This window comes from Haemaphysalis longicornis, unplaced genomic scaffold (assembly GCF_048455015.1).
Source record: "Haemaphysalis longicornis isolate Haplotype H1 unplaced genomic scaffold, Haemaphysalis longicornis Haplotype H1 scaffold_1, whole genome shotgun sequence".
NCBI lineage: Eukaryota > Metazoa > Arthropoda > Arachnida > Ixodida > Ixodidae > Haemaphysalis > Haemaphysalis longicornis.
Window position 1 is genome coordinate 268,237,240 of NW_027526203.1, and position 21,226 is coordinate 268,258,465.

Here is a 21,226-nt window from a genome sequence, read left to right on the forward strand (position 1 = left end):
CCTAGCAAGTCAAATACCAAATTATGTTGTCACCTTTGTAATCCGACAGCGTGGAGAGGCGATAATTACCTGAAAATGACTCCAGCTATTCACTAGTGATATTTGGTTTGGAGAAATCGTAGCTTTATTCTGCAAAGCTTATTTATGAAGGTCCCCCACGGGTCTAACAAGTGGATATGGCATTTTCTGCCAGTTTCCAGTAGTTTCGGTTTCGTTCTTGCATTGCGAAATTCATATTTGGCGCTACTATGCAGTTAACCAACTTCAAGCCGATTTGCCATGGCAGCTCCGTCACCCGCTACTGTTCCTCGAAAAATGCATGCCGCTCGTGATTCCACATCACCCAACCTTTACTTCTATGATAACAGCTTCAGCTGAAAGTTGAAAGATAACACCAAGTCGTTTGATATCAGTTCAGACAAGAAGTGTGCTTCTAATCGGCCTTGAACATCGCCAGCTGTTCAGCGGCCAGTTTCGTTTCCATACGAGGGTATTTCCGGAGGTCTAGTGTCGCTTCTTAGTCGAACTGCCAACAGGCTTGATATTGTTTCTTTTCGAAAATTTTAGGTGGCACTGCAATGTAGGAGGCTCACTGTGCTGAACTCTCTTCATAGCACAACAGCTGCTTGGTGAAAGCTAGCTGGGCATGATTCTAGCGCATCACACCTTATTCCTGCAAGCAGGGCTACCATAGTGAGTCAGAAGACGATGATAAACCGCAAATTAAAATTCTGACAGATAAGTGGAGATCAGAATGTCAACAGGCATCCACCACCGAGTTTGGTTTTCAACTCCAAGCGGATTTCTTCACATGCCTAGAATGTTGTGCTAGCTGTAATCATGACAAGGTGTTTTTACATCACGTGGGGACTGACTGGTGCCTTTAATAATGTCAAACCAGCAGATTTCTTCCAGAGAACCATTCAAAATTGCAGACAAATTGTACATTCTAAATTTATTCTACTACTGGTGGTCTTTTATACACAACTTCCGTTTTTTAATTTTCCTCTACGCCTGGACAAAAATTTTTAATTTGATAATTTTTTTTGCAATCATTATTCACGAAAACATTATTAACACTGGTGGCATTGGAAAGGGTGTTGAATCATCTGCATTTTATGTCCCTGCAATATGTGCCTAACCAATATGTTGAGCACAGAAAAAAATGTTTCCTTAGACCCCTAAAAATCAGTCAATTGCCTGCGGTAACGAAAAAGTTAAAGGTACCACTAGCCTGAAAAAATGCCAACCTAATTCTAATTCACAAGAATAGTAATCTCAAGGAGCTTACTTCTTAAAAATTAGAGATGCATCAGTCAATCTCTGTTGGAAGGTATTAGTTAGCCACATTAATAACACCCTAGATTTCGAATAACTTAGAAACAGTCGGCATTCAGTAAAGGTTACTCAACAATGGATGACAATCATGCCATCTAACCGGGCAATGGAGAAATCTATGGGTGTAATAAACCCCTTCACATGTTAATTAGACACTGCACAAAAGCATTTCATTCAATAGACACTGCCACAGTGATGGGAACATAGAGAGAGCAGGGAGTGGAGGAGGTGTACATAGGTCTCTTAGAGGATATGTAGTACAGCTAATGTACGGGAATGACAGCTATACATAGAAAGAGTGGCGAGTTCCCAATAGTATTAGGAAGGATATCAGAGAATAGGACACCATATCACCGAAATCATTTACAGTGGTGTACAGTGTTTACAGGATTGCAAACTCAAGAGGAAGACATCAAAGTTCAAATTAATAGAAAGAAGTGGAATTGGGCTGGTCATGTAATGCAAAAAACTGACAACCAGTGGACTGCCAGGGTAACAGAATCGAGGGAAGACGGGTAACACGATGAAGGGATGAGATTAGAAAATTTGGAGGTGAGGACTGATTTGAACAGGGCAGGAAAGGTGCAGTTGGCTGTCTATGGGAAAGGCCTTCATCCTGCGGTAGACATAAATGGACTGATGATGGTGATGATAATTAATGACATCTAGTGAGTTTTGTGTAATGCATTTTTCCCTCTAATTGGAACCACATTACTACTTGATACAAGAAAGTTCATTTTACGAGCGAACATGAACACTCAGTACGTACAACACCTGAGAAAGATGCACACAGCACTCCAAACTACCCACTAATTTCTTGCACTTTGCGTCTATGGAGGAAACCAGTCATGTCAAAACGATTTGGCAAAATGACATTCTGTTGCTTAAAGGGCCCCTGAGATGGGGTTTTTGGGGGGGGTCGATGGTATCGGAGCGCAACGGCTATTTCTTGAACTAATCGTGACGTGTTAGTGCGCTCTTGATTTAATCAATTTTTTACGAGCGTAAAAACATCAGAAAGCTACAAAAAACATCTTTTGAGTGTGTGTGCGTTTACACAGTCGCACATATTTGTTTTATACCGGAGTGTAAAGCACTAACACACCGGGCCAAACCGGGCTTGACGCTCCTCCGTTCTCGGCGGAAGGATACAGTGAGCGCAGGAGCAACGACGCTTGCAGTGCAGCGTGATCGCTCAGTGCTCCGTGTCTGGTGTAAGAGTATATCATCAGTTTTCTTTGCATTTGCTTTCTTGGACGCTGTACCCGAAAGGACTCTTTGCACCATCTGTGTTTCGAGCGTAGCCTCAACGTTGTTTCAGTTATGAGGTGGTAACGAACGGCGCACCAAGGGAGCACCGCGCCGCCGACGAAGGCGGAGCTCCGCACGCAGCGCTTGGACGACGCCGGGCACTGCTCGTGATCACGCGGCGCACGCTCAAGTGCGCTCACGCAGACTGAATAAATCAGTTCAAGCCCAAACGCTGTCGCAGCTGATTCTCTGCGCCGGTCGCGACAAGGGGAAGAGCATGCGCATCCCGTAACGACAACTCCTGCCAAAGAGTTTCATTTCATTGCTTCCCATCAAGTCATGATCGCAGGAAAGTGTGGTTTGCTGCACCGGCCTTCTGAATGAGCCTGTTGCCTAGTGTCCTTAGTGCGCTTTACCGTTTACCGTGTTAAATGAAGCAAGAGTAGCCGTTTGCCGCTGAAAACGAAAGGATTGCACTCTGCGGTTTCTGCATTCCGGCTTACCGGCTCTGCCAAGTAGCGACATCTGGCGAATTTGTCTCAAAGCAAATGACACAAAAGTTTGTTGCCCAGAACTGTTCGCTTACGCTTGAAATAGCTTGAATCTTGGACGTTGTAGATTGAACTCTCACAATACAATAATTTTCTTTCTTTTAAAAGAGCCGTATACTTCTGCTGTAGAGCTTAAAAAATAGAAAACATGACGTTGATGCCGCCATCTAGTGGGAACAATTAGGACCAAGTATTGTATTAACCAGAATTCACGCCTCTGCGAAATATTTCGATATAAAATGAGTAAGATATATTGTAATGATTCCGCAGTTACTTATATTACCTTGCCCAACACGATTTTAAAAGCATAAAAGAGCTATGCTAGTTCATAAAGGCATCTGAACCATTGGAAGCGTGGGAGGCTGGAGTAGGGGCGGAGATTTTGCTCGCTCATTCTGAAAAAAATTGTCATTTATCGTGCTCCTGGTCATCATTTAGCAAGAATGTAGTAAACAACAGCAACTAAGATTGCTTGCATGAAGTGCCGAGCGCAGCGCATTTGCTGTGCCGTAAAGTTCCGGAAGAACGCCCACCCAAATTTAAGTACAGTGATATCAAGTGAAAGATACGAGATGGGCGAACTTTCGGGTCAGGTGCGAAAAACTACGAAAAGGTGGCCGCACCGCCAACCAAAACTGCGGAGATGTCAAGGAAAAATTCGAGACGGGCGAACTTCCGGGTCAAGCGCGGGAAGGACGAATAAGTGACCGCATCTACACATGAAGAGATGATTCGGGTTTGTTTTGTTCACTCATCGGTGCTAAAGCCATCGATTTTACGGGGTGGGCGCGTCTTTCAGTAAATTGAATATTTCACCCGTAAAAGGAGGTGGGCGATGTTTCGGGGGAGGGCGTTCTCTGGAAACTTTTTGGTAATCTAATCGAGACGCGAGCGTACATTTCGCAGGCGCAGGGAGCTCGCTGTTACAGTCGCTAGAAATTCTAACCGCTGTATCGTTCTGTAGCGACGGTAAAAATAAGTTACCGTTCACGGAAACTCTCGCGCATGCAAGGTTGACTTCCGCAATCACCAGTACCTCCTGCTCAAAGTCCGTAAGGACTGAAAAGGTAGCTTTAAAAAAAAGGGCGTCGTCGTCTCATGTGCGACCCACTCTCTGAAGTAACCATGGTAACGACGACGCTGTAAACCAACGACCGCCCCCGTCAAAAATCGCGGACATTTCAACGGCCAACCATGAAATGAGTGCTTCGCCTCGGACGAGGTCGGACTATGTCGTCATCGCAAGCCGCCGAGCCAACAAATAGTTCTGTCTCGTCGGGGTAATAACTTTTGTTAGCGTGAGCGAATATGCTTACTATTTTTGGACTTGTTTCTACAAGAACTATAGAGTAGTTTTCTGACACAAACAAAAACACTTTGAAATCTATCTCAGGGCCCCTTTAAGTAAGTTTAAATCTGTACCTCAATCAAGCCCTGGTAGTGAGGCATAAAAGCTCGAAAATATAGACAAACCGTTGAGAACGCCTACTCCAACGCTGCTCCGACGGGTGCTCATGGACGCGATGGCGGTCCATTCTTCGGTACGTGGGTCGTATCGCTCAGCGCTGTTCAGCCCCGTGGAGCCGTCAAAGCCACCAACAGCGTAGATCTGGTTATTGAGCACTGCTACACCCAGTGTACTTCTCCGCGCTTCCATACTGGCTGCCTGGCTCCACTGCAAGCGTACAACCACAGAGTCAACAATGACACCTAAGCAGGCAACTTCAGAGAAGATCATTTCAGGTAGGCCGGGTGTCTAGTCACTGCTGGGAATGATCATATACAAGCTACAACCGTTAGTATAGTTCTGTTATCCACACTGTACAACAGCTCATGCTCTTTATACACAGCCAGCTATTGCATACAGGTGAAACACGCTACTGCGCAGATGTTGAATAACTTCAAGCAAACACACCGGCAGAAGTCACGGTAGCATTCTACTTCCCAAGCTGGCCATTTCTTGCTCTCTTTGACACAGACACAGAAAATTCTGCATGCTCAAGGGTTACACAGTTGTCGCCAGGCTCCCTGTAAAACAGCTGTTGTGTTTGTAAAGGACACCCTGCCAACCAGAGTTACTTGATATAGGAGTTGCGAAACTCCCCGTAGGCCCCATGCATCAAAAAGTGGCCCTATGATTGGTCCACTGTTTTGGATTTTTTCCGTACAGTGGCGCCATCTGTTGGTGACAAAATAAACTATACAACGGCGTTCGCCGCTCGACGACCTGGGCGAAGAAAGGTATTTGGGTGCTTATGTAAATTTGTTGTGCCGAAGAAGCCCAACATGCTCAACCACACAAGTGTTTTATACGCATTCAAACGAAGAGTATAGTAAAAAAATTCGGCCGTGCGGTCAGCGAGATGTGTTCCGCCTGCGCATTGTCGTCTGCTGTGCGTTATCTGCAGTCTTTAGGAGGCAAAAAAAAAAAAAAAAAAGAGTAAAAGTTCACTGCGATGGCTTTACGCAAGCTTAAAAGGATTATTTAGAGCCACTTGATCAGCTTCTGGATTAGTTTTGGTATATAGTGTGATGAGGCCGAGCGACAACTGCAAATTTAGTACTTCAGATCGGACCTGTGTTGTGCCGGAGTGCCCGCACAAGTGCCAATCGATCAAGGCAGTTGCACAGACGCAGAAACAATCGCAACAAAAAACCGCAGTTAAGGAAGCAATGAATAACTTAGGAAAGTACAAAAATAAAAAATTATGCACCTTTAAAACAAAATTTAACAAAAAAATTGTCAGTTTAAATAATTCGTTTGTTTTTTTAATAGTGCATGCGGTGGCCGCTGCGCCACCGTACACACGATCCAAAGCAGGGGAGGGAGATCCAGGTGCAGGCCGTTTTTTGAGGCGGAGTTTCGCAGATGTGTAGTAGAAGCATAGGGTGTGTACACTGGCCCCTCGGCCGCACAGCAGCGTTACCTGTACAGTGGCGCCGGCTCCATGTGTACGGTTGGACGTGCAGCTCTGCTCCCCTAGGGGAGCGACCGTATTTACTCATTTACTCGTGTAATGCTCGCACCCCTAACGTGAGCTGCCAAAACTTGGATTTTTTTTTTTTGCTCGCATTATCGTAGCACCACCAAAATTGCAACGGTGCAAGTCATCTGCTCGTGAAACCCGCATGATGCACGCGCTCGCACCACTCCGTTTGGCAAAGCGCACGGTGTATCCAGGTGCGCCAGGCGTATGGAAGCCTAGCGCCATCTCTCAAGCGCCACTCACACTGTCGTTGGGCCGGTTTCGCGTGCGCCCTACTACGCGGCGTTTGCACAGCGTCCGGCCGCCCCTTCAATGGAGGAGCAGCAGTCAAGAGCTCGCTTTCTGCAATTTTGAGGTTTTTCATCGCTCTGTTTTGTGTTGGTTTGGTTTTGGTGCCGCTTTGTCATGGGGTGGTACGTCAGTTAATTTATACAGCCGCCTTCAAGCTGAAAGCTATCGAATACACTATAGAGTGTGGAAACTGCACCGCAAGAATGCCCTTCGTCGTCTACGAGTTCAGCATGCGCTACTGGAGACGGCCACACGAGAAACTGAAGGCGACCAACAAGAAGCGCAAAGTTAAAGGAGCTGCACACTGAGCTGGCTGTCATTATTAGTGGCTTAACTTCCGTGCTCCAGCCTTGGGACGCGTCTTTGAACAAGTCGTTCAAAGATAACGTTCGAAGGCTGTATGCAGAGTGAATTGCAAGCACGCTCCGACGCTGCCTGGCAAGATAAGGAGACTGTCGGTGGAAATGCTGTGCAGCTGGATATCGGAATCGTGGGGAACGATCGCCGCAGACGTCATCGTCAAGAGCTTCAAGAAGACGGGCACATCGAATGCCCTGGATGCGATTGAAGACCACTCGGTGTGGGACGGAGACGAGGCCTGCGAAGGCGACGTGAAATCTGGAGGTGACGACGAGGCAACGGCCAGTGATGTTAGCAGCACTGACTCGGACTAGGACTAGCTAGCTGCGCACTCCAATGGTCCCTGGTCTTCTCCTCAAATAACGCACAACGATCATTTTCTTAAATTTGCAACCCTAATTCTTTTTTCTCCACAAGACATAAGAAAACCCAGACTTTCCTAGCTTCATACAATATGTCACCCAGATGAAGGTTTATGGCCAAGAAGGCATTAATACCATAGCATGGGCAAAGTCGTTTGCTGACCATGCATGTTCATTATCACAAACCTACCGCATAAAACGGAACATAGGTAGAGATTTTTTACCGCAAAATTTGACGAAAAGTCACCCTTCGACCTATACAGCAGTGACTGGCATTTATTCTAGTCGTCATTTGGCAACCAGGCAGCGCAACCAGGCAGCGCAACCAGGCAGCTTATTGAGCCCATCCAAACTGCAAAAGCATCATCACACCACCACCATCAATCGTTTCATGAGCGCTGCTCTGTGCACCTGTGCTGCTGTACAAAGTGGCGCCTTTTGTACGGGAGTGTCGCGTGACGTCTGTAGGAATGGATACCCCAAGATGCTTGCTGGCCACCTGCACAGACTGGCTCTCAGTATGATTTGCACATGAGTGTCGCATGCTTTGCGCTTGCTTTACGATGACATGGCCTCGTCAGTGTTCAAGAAGTGCTGCATAAGTAATTCCCTGAACTGCACCGAGGATGACTTGCTGAGTGAGCGACAGCCAGTGAGAAGCAGTCGTTCGGCGACATTTCAGACAACCATTACGAGTAATCTGAGACGAAACAAGTTATAGCCCCAATAAAACAATGTTGTGTACCGATTTTTTTTTTTGTTGCATTTTTCAGCTACAAGGTAAGGGAGTTGAACTATATTCCGGCTCGACCTAAATCCCTGCCACGACGACATGCCTGCGAGACCTTATAAACTAGGCCAATTTTTCGCACATTGCATGGCCTCACATGATGAGTTATGAACATTTGTGAAACTGCCACTACTCAATTATCTTAGTGTTTACTTAATTTTCTTTGGTACTTATTAATGATGCCATGACAACAATCATAGTTCGTCCCATTAGCTATACCCTGAATACCCTAACCCTCGTGGTTGATGTTACCACACGGAAGTTGCCTGTTTAAACATGTCAGTGAAGCAGGTTAGCTTCACTGGTTGTTATATATGAGGGTGCTTGCTTGGGCGAGTTGGTATAACACAGTGCTTCTGAAAGGCGTGAACTACAGATTAGCAGTCCAGTGCGTTAGTGCCCAGTCCACGTCCCTCTCGTCAAAAGAACTCGACTATCTGACCGCTTGTGACCAAGATGAGAAGTGTATGTCTGGGCATGTCACATCACTTCTTCTTTCAGGTTTTCTTACTTTGTTCCTCTTGATAACAACGACAATGCCAGTGTTTACAGGTTGTGAATCTCAAAATAAAAATTTAGTTGTAATGCTGCGTCAGCCACTAGCATGTCATAATCGTCACCTGTTGCTACTCCTGAAATACTGGCTTGCTGAAATATTTGCGTCCCACTGAGGGTAAAAGTGAGGCAACATTTGGTAAATCGGTACTCGCTTGTTGAGCTTTCGGGCTTCGAAGGGGTTAGTGGGACTGTTCCTCAGTTCCAATCCTCCTCCCCAATATTAACGCAACAGGGGTCGGCAAGGACTTGATGGAGGGATGAGCAACAAAAATTTGGTGGGAAAGGGTGGACTCAGTCAGCACTCGATAGACATGGCTGGAGATCTCTGGTAGAGGCCATCCTGCAGTGGACACAACCAGGCTGATGATGATGATGATGATGACTACAATGACGGTGACTCAATGACACGAGAAGTTGCCCCTGCTTCACCAGAGCAGCCGGATGCTCCTCCGTGCTGCACAAAGAGTGCGCTACTGCGAGTATTTTGAACGTGACACGAGTCGTTTCTGTGATTTTGCAGATTGAATCTGCTTATAAATTACTGCATCAACGACAAACAATGTAAGAAAAAACAGACGATGTCACGCATTAAGAGCAAGCTCCTTTCAAAACATTTGACGTCCGGGTGCGTTGCTTTGGCGGAGCGCTGCACTATATGAGCTATTTCTGTTGTTAACTTGTACCCGAGTATAGTAGCTCTTAGTGTTGTTGTTTTCTTTCTCCTGTCCGTCAGTAGTTTGCGCTTTCTAGCAGCAGTAGGTTGTTATACGTCATAGAAAATATCGACAAAGGCTAGTAAATGAACCTTTTTTGTTCCTTTTACGAGCTAGTTATTGAAGCATAATAGGGAAATTGTAAATGCAAGTTTTCATATTGCAAATCGCAAAATATTAATTTAAATGGCAACGAAGAAGTTGCCCATTATTTAGCGTAGAGTTTGTTACTGCTCTCAGCCACTGGAGGCACAATCTTGTCAGTTTTAGCTTCAACGAATCCACCACTTCTGTACAAGACCAATGCCTCACCTTTGCAGGAGTGGATAAGGTGAAAGACACCGAAACTCGGACTGCTTACATTTCAGTTTTCATCCCTATACCACCACAAAATATGCACAAGAGCCTTAATTGAATGCATTTCGGGCGACCGTGGAAAAAATGTGCACAAGTGAAACTTGGCCAAGTTAGTAACACACGAGAACAATTCAGGCTGAGAATGCCGGAAAAATGCAACTGAAATGTTTGCCGAATGCTTGTTTAACATAGTTATTTGTTTTGCTGGTTGCTTGACAGAATGTGCTGAACAGCACCAAGAATTTCGATCCCAATACCCACGAGCGGAAACTCCTTCGACACCGCTGCTGGTGCAAGTAGAGCAGTACAGCCGTAGTGTATTGAAAAACTCACCTGGTCCCTTGCAGGGTCGTAGATGTCGACGGTGCGCACCCGCAGGGAACCGTTGAAGCCGCCCACGGTGAAGACGCGCCCATCCAGGAGGGCCAGGCCAGCACGGCACCGGCGGCTGGGCAGCTCGGCCAGCTGCAGCCAGCGCTCGCGCTGCAGGTCCAGGCACTCCACGCTGCGGATCGCCTTTGGGGCCTGCCCCCCAACCACCAGCAGCATCTGCACACCACCACACACACACACGTGCTCAACTCACAGGCCCACGCTCCGCTGCCGGCAAATGGCAGGACCGTTCTGCACCAGGCATCTCAGCAGAGCAGGGCTCCTGGCCTTAGAATACGATCTATGCAGGGCTCCTGGCAAGAGTGTCTCTGTCCATGCACAACAGCAATCCCACCGTCTTCACCGCCATCCCAACCTGCTACTGACGAGAGGAACGCACGAGCACGAGAGGAACGCAAGAGAGGGACACATAATCCCGCATCTCCCCACAGACAGTGGTGAAAACCGCAGAGAGGAACAGTACTTCGATCTCTCTTCTAAATAGCACCGAGTCAAATGGTCATTTCACGTTAGTCTCTATTTCCACATTTGCGGTTGATTCGTTAATTTATTCTTCCACATTTGGAAATTATTGAGTTACTCTGAGCAGATGAGAAAATCCTGCATTTCGGCAGTGACAGCAGGCTTTCATGCCTTGCCTGTTTTCCACTTTTCTGTTAATACGATAGTTTCCTGTCATTCCCTGCAGACCCCAAGATTATTAGACAGAAACTACCTGTTGATGCCGGTGATAGAGACAGCGGGCTGCAGGCAGGGTACCACTGCCAACGATGAAAGAGGGAAGGAGCATCTGATAATCACGCTCATTCGGTCCCGAATTTTTTTGCATCCCCGACATGCAGTGCAATAAACCAAATACATGAAGAAATCTGTATTCATGCCTGCACATAAAAAATATTGTCCCCACAGAGGATTTCGTCCAGTTGAAATCTCAATTAGCATTTTTTATTCAAGTTAGGTTTTTTGCGGGAATTTTTTGTGGACATCAGCCGGGTGCGCATTTTCATGGTAAAAATAGCGAAGCTCCAAGTGGCTATAGCTATGTTAGTATGCCACACCTCTTTGTAAAAATTCAGGGTAAGAGCAAGCTTTTCAAATTTTTTTTTTCTGGCAGAAACCATAACGTGTTTCCTTTTTTTAATATCAGGTGGAAATCTGGCTTGAAAATATGTCAAAGGAATTACAGCAACCTGATGCCTCATCTACGAAATAATACTAATGCTTGAGTTCAATGATGTAAACGTGCACAAAATGCAGTATCAGGTGCAGTAACGCAGGCTAAAATGCTGTTAGCCTGTTTCCCGGAAAGACAGCTTTTCCCAGAAAAGAGCTAGAATGGGGCAGCAGACACAAACTGATACTCCAGCAGGCAGACAGAAAATGTTTACTGGTTAGAAAAAGAAGGGAGTGCCCGAGCCTTTACAGGGGCCGGGGAACCAGTTCTCAGAGCATTATTGTGGGTATGGAAAGAGGGAAAACCACGGTTGCATAAGTAAGCCACCCCTTGCAGAGCACAGAAGGGATAAATGTGAACTTGGTTCACTCTGCCTTACAAGTACAAGTTTTGTTGCGTGACTAAACACACTGAAAATTAAATGCCTATGGTAGTCATACCAGTAACAAAAAAAGTTGGCTTCTCAACGCATCTTTTTGTGTTTAATTGTTACGCGGTGTCCAAAATGTCAATCATCTGCACGAATTCAGTATGGAATAAAGGCAAGAACCCGTAAAAAAGTATGCGCAGAAAAACCAGAAGAAAAACGAAAAATATTTCGTGGGGAATTTCACCAGTTCCCAATCCCTCATTATCCCATATTAGTGCCCATAGTAGCAAGTTTTTTTTACTGCCCGCATTAGTACAATGGGAACCTCTATGATGAACACTGCACGCTGCTAAAACGGGCCACCTACAAAAGGCACTACTGCAGCAGCCTGATCGAGCAGGCTGAGCGCACCACAAAACGATGCTGAGGCGGCCTACAGGGGCCAGCCTTGCCCAATGTGCAATCTCGTTTCACGGCCGGGCCGACCCCGGACAGACCCCATACCTTGGGGCGCCCCACAGGGGTGCGGGGCTTGGTGCGTGGCGTGGCGTAGAGGGCCTTCTGGTCGGCGCGCAGCAGGTGGTACTTCATGGCCTCGATGAGGAAGTCCTTGCAGGGCAGGTTTCCCTTGAGCAGGGGCTCCTCCTCCACGCGCTGCACCAGGTACTCCTGGGAGAGCAGGGGCAGCCGCACGTGCTCCATCAGCGAGCCCAGCTGCGACTCCCGGTTGCCCAGGTCCTGGTTCACCCAGTTCATCACCGCCTCGAACACCTGCGACGGATACGGGGGGAAAGGGCGTCTGGTGAACTGAGGAGCCGTCCTGGCCCCTCTGTCCTTTCCTTCGAGAGACCACAGAGACAGCAGCACGCAACTTCACTTCATTCGAGATAAGCAGAAAAAGCAAAACGAGGCATGGCAACATGTACCCCGGCCACTTTCCTGCCGCCTCCCCAGTGACGCCACATATATTAAATCGGAAGGGTGCGCACACGCTCAAACCATTTGATTACTGAAGCCAATAATCAAATATTTGATTTGGCATCAAATTGACAAACATTAGTACGAAACATTGAATATTTTTGAAGTATTTTGAAGTTCGAAAGCGCAATTATGTCGATTGTTATTTTATTGAACTTGGATGCACGAAATTAACCCCTTGTTGGTGTTGGAAATGAGAAATTCCCCCAAGAAAAAACATCCAAAATATAGCCCCAGATATATCGAACCTTGAGCGCTTCCAAGCGACAGGCGCAAACATGCACCGGTTTTCTCCACAAGCAGCTAAACAGCTTGAGGTAGGTGCTCTTGGAGTGCACCTTATAACTTTAGCACTCGACCAACTTCACCAAGGTGCTTCTGTCAACACTTCCTAAATAACAAAGCCTGTCTGCATACCAAGATAAAAGGTGTTCAACAGGATCAGTTTTTTAGTGAAAACAAGGCATCCGATGGCAGTGACGCATGCATTGCTGGCTCGTCAACCCAAATAAAGAAGCTTTCCATATTTGTCATCATTTTCTAATGAAGATGGTTCAGACACTGAAGTTTATCTTGTGTCTAGAAGAGAAGACGACTGCGATGACGCTGAATTGAGCTGTTTTTCTGGTGATGGTAAGGGCATCTCTGAAGCGAACATTGCGAGTGCTTGACAGCCGCCCGGCGCCATTCTCTGCATCGGAATTTACAACACAATCCGGAAGCTTCTGAAGTTAAATAGCCAAAGTTTCGTGAGCCCACACAAGTAAAAAATAATGAGCGGGAAGGCAACTGTTTTCTTGATGTCGTTTGTATTCTTATTGCAGGGGCAGTTGATTTCCAATGTATTGTACAGATACAAACTGTATTGTGCTGATTTGACCTAGTATGTAGTGTAAGTATTTTTTGAAGATTGAGAAGTTGGCTTTTAGTACAATATATGAATTGAGACCAGAAATAAAAAAACACACACATTTGGTGAGGAACTTCTCAAAAATAAAACACTTTAGGGGTTAAAAAATTTGTCCTCAAAAATTTGTCTAAACAAAGCATAGTGCACGCTGTACCAACAGCAGTACGCATCGGTACTTCTATGTTTACGTGTTCTTTCGTAACTTGCACTCTTTGTCCCACCATTCTTACTGATATAAAAAGAATGTGCCCTAAATTTAAGCGCAAATAGCTCGTTCGGCAAGCTTCTACGTTCTGCCTAATTTGCGTTTGCTTTTTCCGGCCTCCGCCAATCGCAGAGCTGGCTGGTATGACATCATAGGTTCTGTTGCGGGAAATGAGCTAGTGGGTTGCATGGCCATTCCCTTTTTTCCTAATTATACAGCTTATTTGAGCGAAGTTTACGTTAAAAGTGGTGTCAGCATGATTCTAACGAGGCAATCTTTTGAATGAACCAAACTTGCATTTTGTCTTCATGGCTCCTTTAACTTCTCTCTCTCTCTTCTCTGCTATTTACATATGCTTTCTTAATGTGATGCTGGGCTTTAGCAGTTCATTCAGCAGCTATCAGCCACTTCACTGTGCTTTATTGGCACTTCAATACATTGAAGCACTTAGCATTGGACATAAGGTTGAGGGAGCCCAGTAATAGGGGCTCATATACATGCGTAATGGCAATGATGCAAGGCGCTTGTGAAAGCAAGGAAGTCCAGGTGCCATAGCTTCAAACATTAGTACTGACAGTAGCAAAGCCTGTGCATGGCAACACATACCTGTTCCTCTGATGGAACCGACAACCGGTCACTGGAAATAAGATGTGCCACCTGATTTGCAGGGAGTGCGAGAAATTCTTCATTTTCAGTCACCTCTCTGGAAGACATAAAACAAAACAAGGCATGATGATGAGCACGGAAGGTCTGCTCATTCAGAGAGTTTGCATGTGGAAAGTCTGCTCTTACAGCTTCAGATGCTCTGAAGGCCTTTTTTCCTCCTTTCAATTTCAATTCCATGCTTACCACTAAAAACTACTGCGCCAAAACAGTAAAATAACAAACAAGACTCTCATTCTTGTAATCACACAGATAAGAGTCTAGCTAGAACACTTACATTGTTACTTTTGTGCCAGCTACATGTGCAAGGTCTCTGCTTTTCACTAAAGCAAGTTTACAATGATAGCCTCTGTATCTCAGAGTCTACAGACGGTATTCACATATAAAAGTTTAGTGGGTGATTTCTTCTCTTGGCAACACTAAAAACCGCCATGACAGTGCCCGCCATGTCTGCACATGCGTCCGCATCTCGCAGGAAAAGAGGGGGAGGGGGGGTATTTGTCGTCTGCGCAGTTACCACCCGATTCTCGGCCGTGTCGTCAAAAGATATGAATAATTGCACTGACATTGTGTGGTGACGCTCTACTTGCCCCAGAGAGCTCCGCATCACCACTGGAGATTGGAGCTGCGGTTGCGAAAGGAAGCGGCACGACACCAAATGCCTACGCTGCAGCGCAGTTGCCTGTGAACACGATATCAATACGTGTGCCGAACCTTGCCCACGGCAGAGTTGTTCAGAACAAAAGCCAAATAATGCTTCCGAAGAAATTGTGAATTTTCACCCGCATGCTGACTGAGATACGCGGCAGCGTTGCAGTGTGCGAATCATTAGCTGGGAGACCAGCGACATCTATCGGCAAGCGGCCGAAAGGAAAGGCGCCCCTGACAGATGAGCAATGTGTGGTCTATACCAAAACATGGCAGCTGGCAATCAGTTGACCTGTTCCGACAATTTCACTCGTGTCTTGCGACAGGTAGGCTGTAGGACGCTGCGCAAAAGGTTAGTTAACATCGAGGTAAGGCTTTTGAACTCGTTGGGACGGCCTCATGTGTGTGCCGCTATGCCGGAGTCTGCGCGTCTCCGTTGCTAAGGCAACACATGGTTGGCGACATGAGCGCCACACCAGTGAATACAACCTATTACGAGAATTTTCCACTATGAAGATCTCTATATCATGACAGAAGGGCATAGTTACCACTCTCAGTTGCAGAAATTTTTTTGAAAAAGGAATTCAGAAAGTAAAGAAAAGAAGTCATAGTATTAAGAAAAAACAAATTCCTTAATATGGATTAAACTTTTCCCACAAAGGTAAGAAGAAAAAGTTGACTGCCGAGCTAGATACACTACAGTGGCATCCTGGTATAATGAAGCTGTGGAAACTCCACTGATACATGAATTTGATTAAATTACTTCTGCTTAAGAGAAATTAAGACGAACATAAAAGAATGCGTTAAACTGAGAGTCATTAAATCAAGGTCTGGCTACACCAACAGTTCCTTTGGTTGCGTGAGGCGATCAGTAATGTCATCTATCAACGCACGTGCAATTGGTAAAGACACGTTCTTGATTTATGTAATGTGAAGTGATGCGAAACTTTTTCCAAATTCTGCCACAAAACACGACCATAACACACGTCTTTTACGCAAAATGTTTTTAATAATTTGGGCATGCAACTTTTTGTGCAGTTTAAAATAGGCATATGCAGGAGAAATACAAACAAAGCCGTAACTGAAGTTCATTTGACCTATTTGGTTCCACTGAAAAATCAGCCCGCTAACATCCACTGCAAGATGAGCCTCCCCCCTCCCCTCTCCCACTAAACACTTCCTATTGCTCCTATCCTGCATCACCTAAATGTGTTCAAAGCCTCGTACACAAATTTCATCACTTCATCCCTTCTCTAAGGCAAAAGGTGATACATGTGAAACTTACGACGAGTGAGGAGAAACAGAGAATATAACCAGCCAAGCTCTGTGCAGAAATCTATGCATGGTGAACGCAGTACACAAGCAGTGGGGTGGCAGAGCAATGACTTGACTGGCTGTATACCAAGGCAGACGAAAAATTTGCGCAGCACACTACTGAAGGCAAAAGCAGGTTGTGAAGCCAAGTTGAAGGGCAAAGCGAGGAAAGAAGTGGCAGTCGCATTAATGAGGCCCCGCATGCTCTCATGCTATCAGGCTCATGCCGCGCGCTATCACTAGACATCCCCTGTGCTGTCTGGAGCACGCCACTTGAGTGTTGTAGACAAGCGTTGCCCACTGTACAACCATTTCATGTGGCAAAAGCTTCCCTGACCAAGAAAACAAGGAGCAGTGACACGAAATTTCAGAGCTGGGATAACTATATAAAAGGCTTCCTTTGTATATGGAGGTATCTCCCAGCAAGTTTCCATGGCAACCGTCTTGTATAACATATTAATGCATAGCATTCTTTGCAGAGTACCCCACAGACAGGACCGTGTAACGCCCTGCATTTCCACAAAAATGTGGATATCACGGAAGTTCCACCTGTAATCATTATGGTAGCGCAGCTGGAGATAACTGGTCGCACGAAATTTTGAAAAACTGAAAAAATAACAAAAATATAAGAAAATTATGGAAAAGGGTGAAACATGTAACGCCCTGCATCTACACAATATTGCTTGTTTCGCAAAAGTACCAAACGTAATCGTTATAATAGCACAGACGGAGATAATTGGTCGGACAGGATTTAGAAAAACCCCAAAATTTGGCTGTACTGACTCACACTCAAGACAAGCAGCATAAGAATGCTATGCATTACTAGACAATTCTCTGAATCCCTGCAGAATTTTTTAAAAATCCATTTTAATCTTTGCGTGCACGGGAAAGCTCAGAACAGATATACCCTTTCCCAGACGGCATCAGCATGATGGCATCTGCTCCTTCTGGCCCTAAACTACCAACGTGAGAGCTCCCATGATGGGGCCAATGCGCTGGGTGTGGTTGGTGTGCGCTGTTCCACCATGTGTATTACGTCATGGTTTTGGGACTGATGTCATGCTGCCCGGCGCGCGGAGATGGTAGAGACCACGGTCAACCTGGGCGTGTACCTGTCCACACTGGCAGTGGTGTGACGAGAACGGTGACATCACGAGCACCCTCCTGTCATGGCGGCCGCCTAGGTGTTCGTTTAGTGGAAACTGAAGCTGACATGCTGCTATCAACCGTCTAATGTGCCATTCTACGATTAGTGGGCTGGTAGGCACCCATAGCGGTGGAAAAAAAACTTAACATGAAAATTTCGTGTCAGTGCTCCTTTAAAAAGCAGTGCTCCAGTTTGCAGACATGTACACATCATTTAATGGGGAAACATGCTGCACTATAGCAGTTTACATTTTGTCTGCTGAATACTGCTCACGAAAAACAGAAAAGGAGAAAAAAAAAAGAGTGAAAAAAAAAAAAAAAAAAAAGAGAAAGCATTCAAACAGGAGCGACGGACTGGCTACAGTGGTGTTGGAAACCTCCGCACGTTTCTGGGGCACTAAAACAACGGACATGCACTAAGACTCACACAAAGTGCTGCTCAATGTAGGTATCACAGTGCGCCAGCAGGTCGAGGCAGCCGTGCAGGTCCGCAAAGGCACGGATGCCGAGACAGTTGGATGGGTGCAGCTGGGCTTGGAGAAACTCGCAGCACGCCTCCTGGACGTCGCTCAACTGCAGCAGATTGGCTGCGGGCAGCAGGGTCTGCGCGGGCGACATAAGGCCAGCACTGTTGGAGTCCCGCTGCTTCCCAGTCACCTCACATACCCATGTTCTCGCCCAAATCTTATAGGGCAAAAAGAAACACACACAGTCTCACAAAACTTCATTTAATTAAAAGACCAACCTGAGTTCAGCACATCTTCCACACCACAGCAGTGTGTGAAACAAGACCTCCGAAAATTGAAGAAACTTCCACAGAATTACAGGCTAGCAAAAGAAAACCAAAGGGGGCAGGGGGGAGCAACTGATTGGAAGCAGTCTCTGCATAATAGCAAATCAAGTTGCTTTTGGTTGGTCAACTGTTATCAACTGTGGTCCCTGCTTGTAGATTATCTTCTGTTTATCTGATAATTTGACAAAACAAAAAGGAATCATTTCTTTAGTCAACCAAGCTAGTTTCCAGTTGCAACTATTCAGTTTTTTTTTTTTTTTTAGTTTATTCAGCATTCTTTTTGGCAAACTAAGAAATTTTCAGCCTTTATTAAATGGCTTTTGCAACGCAATCTTCACATGACTCTTCTTCTCAGAACACCTACAATAAGGGACGAAATAAGGAAATTTGGGGGTAACGAATGGACTCGAGCAACACAGTACAGGAGTGGTTGGAGGTCAAGGGGGGAGGGGGGGCCTTTGTCATGCAGTAGACCTAATAGGCTGTTGATTGACGAAGATGAAGGCCCTCTTCATTCAAGAATCCACTTCACCTCACCCCCAACCTTTAACCCACTTCCCCCAACAGGCTCACCCTATCCTTAATAAAGACTTTTTTCTCTCTTCTATTGTTAAACTTGCATGGTTGGAAATTTTTTTTTTCTAAACCATAGTAATAAGATTGAATTTGACACTACATGCAGCCATCTTTCCAGGATATCATCTATGTGACAGCAACAATTATCTTCGTATTCATGATTTTCACTTAATTAAGGGTGATACCTCGTCAGACTGTAGCCTCTTGCCCTCCACCTTATGTGTAAATGTACTTTCACCCCTTGAAAAAAAAAAAATACAAATAGAAATGAAATAAAGATGGTGTCATTTTTAGGAAGAATAGCACTCTTTACCCTAGTGGTAACGTGTGAATAACAAAATTTCAGCAGGAATGGAACAGTTCAATATACAACACTTGACACAGATAAACTACAAAACATTTCTTTACCACTGGGACATTAAGGTACTATACATCACAGTGTTTAAAAAGAAGATTTTGGGAAGTCTTCCTCTTCTGTCCTGTTTAGTTGAGCTGACAGCTTACACCACAAGGCACTGGCAGAAGGTGAGAAAGCAGAAACAATACGGTGGACACACACAAAGCCAGACTAGAACGTTTACACTGCAGCTCTGCCACAGCACAGTAACATTGATGCTGGTTCAAGTGAGCACTTTCAATCCCTATACCATAGCAAAAGCAAGCTTACTACCAAGCCAGATGAGAGGCCTAGCTTGGGTAAACCTTTAAAAACGAATAAAGTCAGCAAAGAAAGAAAAATTCTCAAATCAGCAATAAAACAAAACAAAAATTTTTTTCGAGGAAATGAATGCCTTCTGTGCATCTTTTGTCAATATTTTTGGGTTTCTAGCTGTACGGCCAACCTTCACATAGTGGAAGAAGCAAAAGCAACAACAGGTAGCATATATGTCACATTCCGAAAGTCATATACACAGCTGCAGCAACACCTGGTTTCACCAAATAGCGATAATCAACAGCGGCTTCGTGCTTGCTTAGCAGGAGCCCCATTCTATCCAAATCGTGGAGGGAAACAATAGAGAGGGCACTGCTTTTAAATGAGCAAATAACGTAGCCTCAGTAAAGAAACTGATCATTAATCAACCATGAATTAATCAATCATAGATGACAATTATATAGGTGACCTTGTCATGGTCTGCATGACAGAACTGTGAGCTTCACCAGAAATGTAGGCTGTTCTCGAATAAGTTTCATGTCCTAGTCTGTTTTTACTGCCATGCCTCATGTAGCAGCATAAATGTTAAACAGGAATAAAAAGCAACATAATAGCAACCTATGCATAGGGTTGTTCATTTTCGGGTTTTATATTTTTTCAAAACCGGGGGTGGTAAAAATCAGGTGCTATTTTTCAAACTGATAGTCAAAAAGAAATCGTTTTTCTTTTTGTAAAAGTACCCCGAAAATCTGTTGTTTTTTTTCGGGTTAAATATACAGATGTGCTGTGTAATACACTCAGTTTAAAATCAGAAGGTGCCACAAGCTTTTCCAATGTGTCAAAATTGGTGTTTATTTCAGGTTGGTAATCGGGAGGCATCAGGGTTTTCTAGGAAATACTCTCTGAAATTTGGCGTTTGTTTGAAAATGAATCAGTAATGATGACAGTAAAGAGCATTTCTGAGAAATGAAACGTTTTAATAACAAAAAGCTGGTCATCGATCTTTTACACATCCTTGTTTACATATATCTGCAATCGCACCGTGTCTGTCTCCACTCAAGACCTGTCCGATCGTTGAACGTATTTCAGCCACGAGAAAGTTCTCTCAACATCACAGCTGCTGTTAGCTATAGCACAAGAATGTCAGTGCAGCATTTGCAAGCCTGGGGTAGCGAGCGGCAGAGTCATGCCAATACTCAATAAGTTTGAAAGCTGTGTTTGTGGGGCTTGCTTCCACCAAGTACTGATTGAGAACGGCAGACTGTCATCCCATAATTGTGCCGACCGATACCTTGAGAGAGTCCATTCGGGAAGAAATCGGGTGTAACTCGATTCTCCTGAAACATGTTCGGGGCGTAAAAATCAGGGAAAATTGGGTTTTACTCGAAAGTTAACAACCTTACCTATGCACAATCACCATCGTGCATTGTGAAGAAACTTTCAATGTGTCTGGCACACATTCAACATGGTAAGGAAAGTACGGCGCGTGAAGGTAAGGAAAATGCGCAAGAGTGGTTTGAACACAGTAGTCCAATATGCCACAGTGGCCTGAACACAGTAGCAAGCGAAGGCGCCTTGTAGCCAACGACTGCAGATTGGTTGTGTGTAGAGCAGCTGTTCCTACAAGGCTGGAAGCAACAGCTACGTAGTGCATTCCCAAAACAACTCCCCTGGATTTCTCCAGGTTAACTCTCCATAAATGATGCAACGAGCAGCGCACATACCACAGAGAAGACGCCCAATAACCAGGCATTTGGATACAAATGCTCAGCACTTTTCTAAACGTCATCAGGTATTCCAAGGGGAACCTTCCATCATTTTACTCACACCTTAACTAGCTCCAACC

The 21,226-nt window shown here is 45.2% G+C and overlaps 1 protein-coding gene across 1 annotated transcript in view; it reads right to left on the bottom strand.

Moving 5' to 3' along the window:
- Kel (kelch protein) overlaps positions 1–21,226 on the bottom strand; it is a 30,724-nt gene that overhangs the window by 7,219 nt on the left and 2,279 nt on the right. Inside the window, exons 4-8 of the mRNA XM_077677282.1 lie at positions 17,787–17,962; positions 14,195–14,291; positions 12,000–12,266; positions 9,892–10,107; positions 4,614–4,815 (exon numbers count right to left, since the gene is read on the bottom strand). Of these exons, the coding sequence (XP_077533408.1) occupies positions 4,614–4,815; positions 9,892–10,107; positions 12,000–12,266; positions 14,195–14,291; positions 17,787–17,962 (958 nt within the window). The remainder of the gene's footprint in view (positions 1–4,613; positions 4,816–9,891; positions 10,108–11,999; positions 12,267–14,194; positions 14,292–17,786; positions 17,963–21,226) is intronic.